The sequence below is a fragment of the Gymnogyps californianus genome, chromosome 2 (genome assembly GCF_018139145.2).
Source record: "Gymnogyps californianus isolate 813 chromosome 2, ASM1813914v2, whole genome shotgun sequence".
In the NCBI taxonomy this organism is placed as follows: domain Eukaryota; kingdom Metazoa; phylum Chordata; class Aves; order Accipitriformes; family Cathartidae; genus Gymnogyps; species Gymnogyps californianus.
In genome coordinates this window covers 58124601-58133262 of record NC_059472.1, presented here as the reverse complement: position 1 = coordinate 58133262, position 8662 = coordinate 58124601, and the positions used below count along the sequence as shown (strand labels likewise).

Genomic DNA, 8662 nt, shown 5'->3' with positions numbered 1-8662 from the left:
TGCACTGGGTACTTCAGGTTTTTCCTCCCAGTTTTTTCAAGTTTCAGTTGTTTGAAAATGCAGTTAAACAAACAATCTCATATAGAAAGGAATTTCACTCACTTCTACCAACGTGAAGAAAGGAATAACGTACATATGCTATGACAGAACTATGCTGTCAAAGAGCTACATTTCTAGCTTAAAGCAACTTCAGACATACAGCTCCATGCTACAGAAATAAAACAGCAGACAGAGCCAAAGGGTACAAAGGACATGGTAACAATGGGTAAGCTGATCGTGGAACTGTTGTTCACTGAATCCTACAATATAAGAACTGGAGAGTACTCAACAAAATTAGAAAGAAGCCAGCTTAGCACACAAAAAACAATTTTTGTTATAAGAGCACACAGTGAACTTTTAGAGCTTGCTACCACATGAAGTTGTGGAAACAAGGTGTCAACAAGATTCAAAAAGGTGAACAGATAAATTCACAAACAGGTCCATAAATAGAAAAAAAAAAAAGGGATAGGTGGGAATCTACCTCCCATCCCTAATCCAATGACTGCGGATGCTGAGAAAATGCAAGCGAAGTGAACCAAAGGCAGCAGCCAGGCTTATGTCATCTCTCAAAGCAACATCTTTTCACCACTGTTAGAGACAGAATACTGGGTTAGATGAATCATTCTGGAGGGCTGAAGGCAGTATTGCTCATGTTTAATTTACACTGTTTTCACAATGTTAGAGTTAAAAAACAATGCTTATGCCTGCCACTGAACTGTGTAAAAAGTTAGGGGCTGATTGTGAGATCATCGATCTGGTCCCAGCTTTACCAGATGGAGATGTGATATTAACAGGTCAGCTTCTGTACTGCAATCCCTCCCCTGCTCCCCAAAGCCCCCCCAAAAAATTAGCATTGCCTAAGAGTAGGCAGCTTGATCCCTTACCTACAGCAAGGAATCCTCTAACCAAAGACAGAAATCACATAGAATCAACTGTTAACACATAGATTTTATTTCTGTATTTACAATGCTTAAAATATATCAGTATCTAGCTATTCCTAATAAATGCAAAAATAGAAAACTTCCCTTTTCAACAAAAGTGCAGAAACATAAATTAGAACATGATAACTTTAAAACATACAACGTTATTTCTCAGTGTTTTTGCTATGAAAACAGATTTGTAAAACAAGCACCATAATTCATCTTACAGAAGACCTTCCATCAAAGCAGCATCACAGGGCAAAACAAGTAGGACGTTAGTATGGAAATGTAGTAGCAAATCTTTGAATATTTTAAATGGCATAAACTGTTATAAATGATTATAAACAGTTATAAAACTGTTCTGACTATTTTTTTGCAATAGCTTTACCACATAGCCGAATATTAACTGAGCCATATTTGGTCGTCAGCACAACGAAGAGACCTTCAAATTTTCCTTCTGCCTTTGGCTTGAACTGGACTGGCACATTGATGTAATGATGGGATCTGTAAAAAGGTAATTACGTGCATATTCATTGCTAATAAACAAGTAAATCCTACCAGATAGAGAAATTCTTGTCTAGTTTTGATTTTCACCAAAATAGTATATTGGATGTGCACTGGATCATCAAGTTTATTTTTATAGATTTGATTATCTATTATTCTTCTGAGGCACTTTGATTGTAAAAGTCATTCTTTCCTACTGATTATACAAAGTGCTACAATACTTTATTGCTGCTAGCTTACCTAGATAAGTTTAGTCTGCCTCTTTGCAATATTGACAGTACATGAACTATATTTAGAGCAAAGTTACTACATTTCTTCCCTTCAGAAGTCACATCATAAGTACACTAAGTACACTAAAATTACCAATTCTTTTTGAAATTCCACCAATTTGAAGCTAGTAAAATAATTTCAATTACTTCTAATTGCCTCCACATTACGAAATATTTTGCTGAATCATTGCAAGTCAATATACCCATCCTCAGTGTTTTAAAGATTTTACATTACATCTTTTTACGTTATACAATTCCTCTTCTATTCAGATTGCATAAAAACATACCAAATGTAATGGGTGGCTGTCTTAATTGTCAAAAACCTAGTGTGAATGTTTTAAAAATGTAAGCTATACAAGCAACAAGCTGGAAATGCTGCTATTGTGGCAGTTGTAAATATCGGCAGTGGCAGCCATAATAATCCAGTGGCAGCCTACTCGATTCCATGGCATCCAAGGGAAATATCCAGCACTAACAGACAGGTAACAGTAACAGGCAGATAGTGGAATAAGGAAAAGTGAACAGCATCACTTAGTAAGACAAAGAAAGAAAAGATGGCTTTGTTTTCTTTTATTGTAGCTTCAGTTTTCTCCCCTTAACAGTATTTAGCATTATCCAATGTCCTCTGGAATGTGCTTATTTTCCCTACTTTTTCTTATTTTGGTCCTACCTTTTCATATTCCTTTCCTCTACACTAATGCAACCTATCATAATCAGTCTGTGCTCTTACCCTTCTCCTACATTTGGAAATCATAATATTAGCCCTACATATAAGCCTGATCCCAGCCTCATTTGTTTAGTGTCATCCTTAGTGCTAAAATAGTCACACTAGCAAATGTATTTTGATTTTTTTTTCTTTTTTTTTTTTTTTTTTTTTTAAACAGATCCTGGTCAATCAAGTAACTTAAGAGTACACACTTTCAGAATAAAGACTGGTATGCTACTGTATTTTTTTAATTGGGTTAATATGAAAACAAAGCACTAATTATGTTGTACTGAGCTACAATCAACAATACAGCAAAGGAGTACAGCCAGATCAGGGTTTCATGTCTCATACTTGATTGCCAAGTGCTGTATAACAAACCTGGCATGCTCTGTCTCTTTATCCACCTATAATATATGGGATAAAGATATTTACTCAGCTTTATTTTAAAAAATCCATTTTATAAATGAAGAACATCTGTATGACTATTTAATCCGTAACAGATGCATTATATTAGAAAACACAGATTTTAGTTAGAGTTTGAAGCTGCATACAACCAGGCCACCTGAGAATTTACAAAAATAAAAGTAAATTCAGTAGAAAGTCAGGAGGGATGCACAAGTCTATATCATTATCTCCAAAATAATATATGTATGCTTCCTTACATAATCCTAATACTTACTCAAAAAGAACAACATAACCAAACTCAAACTTATACTGTCAAAAACTTAACAGTAAGTTGCTATTTTCATTTTCTTCGACTAATAAAATGGGAAAGTTCAGACTCCAGCTACAACAGCTCTTTGGGCTACTACATAGCATAAATGTTCTTAGAAATGAAGCAACCTGGAGGATTTTTCTTAAGTACAGTAGCCAGAAACCAGTCAAGAAGAACAGTGTCAGGACAACCAGAATTTCCCTGCAATTAACTGTTTTTCTCTTAACAAAAAGTTTTACTTTACTTCAAACTTTTCACTATGCCTGCAACTCAATTAGTCTATGAATACTACATGGCCTTTACAGATTGTTGCATCAGTTTCAAGTGGTATTTCTGAGAAGTCAGGTATGTCTGAAGCCTACTTCATAGACAAACTAATACTGTAGTCCTCTAAACACAATAGCAGCAATAGGTAAGTTTAAAAGGAACAGCATGGGTAAGCTGCATCTAAGCCATAGTAACCAGATCTATTGTCAATGAATAGTGACTCCTGACATCCAGAATGGTGGCTACTGGAAACAAAAAGAATTAGTCAAGCAAAAAACAGTTTTACCTTTTAGTAATATGTGAAATATATACTACCCTGTAATTAACTTATTTCAGATGGTTGCTGAAGGCAATACAATAGAAACACCTTAGTTTTCAAACTTCTTTTAGATAGGCATAACCTGGTAGTCCTTCCAGAAACGGAACTTGGCCACAGGTTTTTCAAAAAGTCAAGTGTTTTTTAATGTTTCATCCATATATTTATATCACTTAAGAGTCATCTTGTTAAAGGTACTCCCTTTGCAGTAAAAAAAAAAATTCTACTGTGTCAACAAATAGAACTCCTCTTTTGAATGCAAATTCCAGACGGAATTCCTTCCCACCCATTCTTTGCAGGACTTACAATATTAGCTAAATGACATCTCTCTGGTTAAAAAACAATATACATGCTTTAAGACATTTGGTGAAGATAATTAAAATCCCTTTTTTTTTTTTTTTTTTGCTACAGTTTTGGTTGCAAGATACTGTCTCTGAATAAAGCCCATGACTATTTTCAACTGAGCAAACTGTGGTAAAGGAACCAGCAGTGCTACGTATTGGTACTTGTGATGATATAACCAGTTGAACAAGAACTGGCAATCTACTATACCAACTTCTGAAGGTCAAACTCCTGATATTAAATACAAATACAAACTTGCGACTCCATTATCCAGATTTAAAACTTGATTACACAGGATTGCTTTCAAATTTGACTCTCAAAATGAAGAGCATGCAACAGATCATGTTTACTCCATGACACTTTTTTGGTTAAAAAATACAGGTAGGTGGTACTTTCTATTTTTACAGTCTTATTTACAGACTAATATTCCAAGTTCCTGCAAACAGTTTTCTTACCTAATTACTTTTGAACATTACTTTGTAAGATGCCCGGTTAACCTAGTTCAGAAGGAAAGAGTTAACATTGGCTTTCTTGAAATCCTCCTTGATGCTATTCTCAAATAAAAGCCATTTTAAAAAGTTCTTTTGATACTTTTTAAAAAGCATCTAAGTAATTCTTCTGTGCTTTATGCTTTTAAATGGGAGAGCTTCTTCAGAGAGCTATGTTAATTTCAGATAAATGAATTTTAAAAAAAGCTAGGAAAGGCCAATATTTACAACTGAAGAAAAAACAGCCAAAGTTAGTAGAAAAAAAGGCTGTAGAATGTTATTAGAACGTGCAGTATCTTCAGTTGATAACCTTTAGAAATGGTAGACTGAATTTTAAACTTGTTAAGTCTACTTTGGATAAAAGCAATAGAAGTTTATCATCTCTCACAAAAAATATACCAAATAGCTTTTACAGCATTCCTCAAGAATATTTTTGAAATATCTAAGTGTCTTCCAGTGAAGTTACTCATCTTTTTTTCCAGGGACAATCAAGTCATCCTGTCCTTTATCTGCAGCTGTACAGCCTCAGATAGATCTAGACAGTCATCTTTATTTGGATAGATTTTATCTTGGTCACCGCCTCCATAAAAAACCCTTCTGTGCCATCTGATGTGACATATTTAATAAAAAGATGCCAGTTAAATACAAACACTGGAACACATGCCTAAGTAGAGTTGTAACACTTTGCACTCAAAAGTGGCCTTAAGAATACCTCGAATACCTGTGGCTAAGACCACCACAGCCCTGTCTTTAAAATAAATGCTAAGTATCACTGGCAGACACAAAACTAGATTAGGAGCCAGAGTATCTAGTTCCATTTATGAATTTGCTCATAATTTCTGTTCTGTATACCCTTAGTTTTCCTCTCTTTAAAATGGGGACCTGTTTAAACACTAAGAATGTACGCTGTATGACTTCTAACAAAATGGTTGCATTTCTGTCTTCCTGACAATCCACTGTTACAGATGAGCACGTGAGATGCTACACTTCTTGAAGAGATGACTAATAAGACTGTCAAATACTTGTTGTAATGAACTCCAAAGATGACTGGGTTTATTTTGAGGGATTGTTACCACCAACTTGAAAATTCTTTTTAGGCAGGTAATGCTGAAATACTTCATACAACCAGGCAATTCCACTGGCTGCTCAAACCTTGTATTTGCAGAGAATCTTTGATGCAGCTCTGCAGGTTTGTCAAATTAGAAGCATGATGAAGGCAATTTGCTTGGTCTGTTGTGCAGAAAGTATAAATGGAAGGAATGACTTGATTGTGCACAGCATGCCAAATGGTTAAATGAAGCATTAGGCTTAGCATTAAAAGCAGCAGCACTGTTAGAAACAATTTGCAGGGAAGAAATTGGCAGATGCAGAAATAACTGTGTGGGCTCATTCTGCTTCTAACCAAGATTACAGAGTATAGCTTAGCAAAAGAAAAAAAAAAAAAAAACAAAAACAAAAAAACCCAAACAAAAAAAAACCCCACACAAACCTTTAACTAGACAGCCAGAATGTTGGATATTTATATCTACATTTTTACACTGTACTTAGAGAAGATATTTATCTTACTGAATTACTTATTTAATTTTTTTATTAGGAGAGAATGTTAGCATATGCATTACTCACCTTAGAGAGTATTTCGAGTGCTTGATGTAGAAAGGCTCTCTGGGACTTACAAATTTCAGCTGCAATTTAATACCAAATGCTTAAAAGTGCACTATATCTAAGCCTATCATATTCAATTTATGACATGCTTAAGATAAATCAGGTCACTTACAAATACAGCTTTACACAGACCCAGGGTTTAAAAATAAAGCAAGCCCAGATCAGTGCACAGTAAGAAAAATTCACATCTCAATGTTTTAATGAAGTTAAAAAATAAAATAAATAAAACAGGATAATAACAAATCTATGTAAACTATAATCTATTTTTTTTCAGTTGCAAATATATTACAAATACACTCAGTGATTCAGTCAGACTAAAGAAAAGAGAAAAATTACAGGACAGCAAAATTCTTCAAATATGGACTTTTGAAACTAACAAACTAAGACTTGTACTACTGCAATCTTCTGTCAAGAGTGAAAAAAAACAGTGCAGTTGAACTGTTGAAAAGCCTTATGAAATTGTATTTAAAATAAAGTCTGTCAAACTTACCAAGTGTGTTGTAAAGGAATTATTTCGCAAGTTGACCTTTAATGTGCATGATTCCCCAACTCTAGTTGGAGGAAAAGTGTACAGGTCTTCTGGTGCGTATACCCCTCGAATTATCTCATCTTGTCTGATTTGAAAAAGGGATTTAAGATATTAAGATTTCCTACTTGTATGGTCTGGATTGCATACTTCAAGATAACAAGTGTATTTTCTGAGACTAAATCAGGAAAAACGGAAAGATCCTGAAGGCATCAACTCTCTCACCTTAAATTTTATAGGCAATACATTTTAGCCAGAAAGAATAATGAAAGCGTCACTGTGGCATAAATATATGCACATTTGCTCATACACATTTTCACAATCTGAATTTTTCCCCATATGCTTTACTAGAGAACTAGACTCTTCTCAGAGATGCCATGTTTAACCAAAACATTTTACTCCCTTGCCATATTCACATCATCTGATAGCAAAAGAACTGGAAATCAACTTTAGACTGAAGAACAGCAAGGTTAAAACATGCAGTACAGTGGTTTTCTCAGAATTGACTTCACAGTTCTACGGAGTCTCCAAAAGAGGAGTATACAAAAAGTATACACCAGATTCTACTGCTGATACCAGTTCATTTACAACAGCAAATCATAGTTAGGCAACTTAGAAACTCAGCTGAAAAGAAAAAGCATGGGAGATTGAACAATACAAAGCCATCAAGAGGTTTGGCAAGTCTGTTTTTTGCAATTCTTTAGTCTTTAACATAGAATCATAGGATAATTCAGGTCAGAAGAGGCTCAGGAGGTCTCTAGTTCAACCTCTTGCTCCAATCAGGGTCAGCTGTGAGGTCAGATTAGGCTGCTCAGGGCTTTGCCCAGTCAGATCCCAAAAACTTTCAAGGACAGAGATTGCACAGCCTCTCTGCACAGCCTGTTCCACCACATAGCTGTCCTAATGGTAAAAAGGTTTTGGTTGTTGGGTTGGGGGTTTTTTCCCCCCCTTTTACCCAGTTGCAGACTCTCATTTCAGGTTTTGTCCATACATACCCTGCTTTAATTGTACGTGCTTCAGAGTAAGCTTTCATTTCTGGTATAACTGGAAGCTTAGTTTTTGTGAGGGCACTTGCAGAAGCTTTCACAATTGAAGTTTCATTTTCTGTTTTAGTACCCTATTGGCAAAAACAGAGAAGCCTTTAATCTTTGCATTCAAAAGTATTTAAGTATTCAAGTATGTAAGTAATTTCCCTTACCCAATCCAAGACTTTTTATTTAAAGTATAATCTTTCAGGAACAGTAGAGTCTGGATCATTGAGACAGAAGCAATGGTTTAGGAGGAATACTCTAACAGGCTTCTGTGTCTTATGAATACTTTATTTGTTACAAGCCAGTTCACAACAAACTAGCAGTGCAGGTGGAATCTCGAGAAAGATGCTAGCAACAAATATTTTACTAAAATCCAAAACAAAAAACAATTCCTCTGCAGATATTCTGCTCATATGCCTCAAGAACAGCAAAGTCAGCTAAACAACTGCTCAGAAAGAAGGAAGGTATAAGCCATCATTATAGTTTGAATTCTTACAACAGCAAAAAGCTTTGTAAAAGTTTTGTATTATGAACAATACATCCTTCTCAAAGAAAGGTCTCTCCAGAGAGACAGAATCTGATAATGCATTATATGGTATTTGTTACATTCAGAAATTAGGCCAAAATATTCACCATTATCAGGACCCCCATTCAGTGTACTCTAACACAAGGAGACTAGATCACCTTCAGGGAATACTTCACCAAATAGCCAAATTCAAATTCTGTGTTCTTTAACAAATCTGGACAGATACTGTTTGGACCCCCTTGGGTCACAACATCTTGAACAAAGTTAAAGAACCAAATCTCCTACGCTTACGGTCGTACAACATTACCTCTATTTTTGAAACAGCGCTGACGTTTTAGACAAGCAGTTGAT

The 8662-nt window shown here is 35.2% G+C and overlaps 1 protein-coding gene across 2 annotated transcripts in view; it reads right to left on the bottom strand.

Annotated features, from left to right (window-relative positions):
* Positions 1–981: 981 nt before the first annotated feature.
* Positions 982–8662, bottom strand: part of CEP192 (centrosomal protein 192) — a 73415-nt gene continuing 65734 nt past the window's right edge. For both annotated transcript variants that reach the window (XM_050891712.1, XM_050891713.1), the window contains exons 40-43: positions 7750–7871; positions 6719–6842; positions 6190–6248; positions 982–1463 (exon numbers count right to left, since the gene is read on the bottom strand). In XM_050891712.1, coding sequence (XP_050747669.1) covers positions 1325–1463; positions 6190–6248; positions 6719–6842; positions 7750–7871 — 444 coding nt within the window. In that variant the 3' untranslated portion in view covers positions 982–1324. The remainder of the gene's footprint in view (positions 1464–6189; positions 6249–6718; positions 6843–7749; positions 7872–8662) is intronic.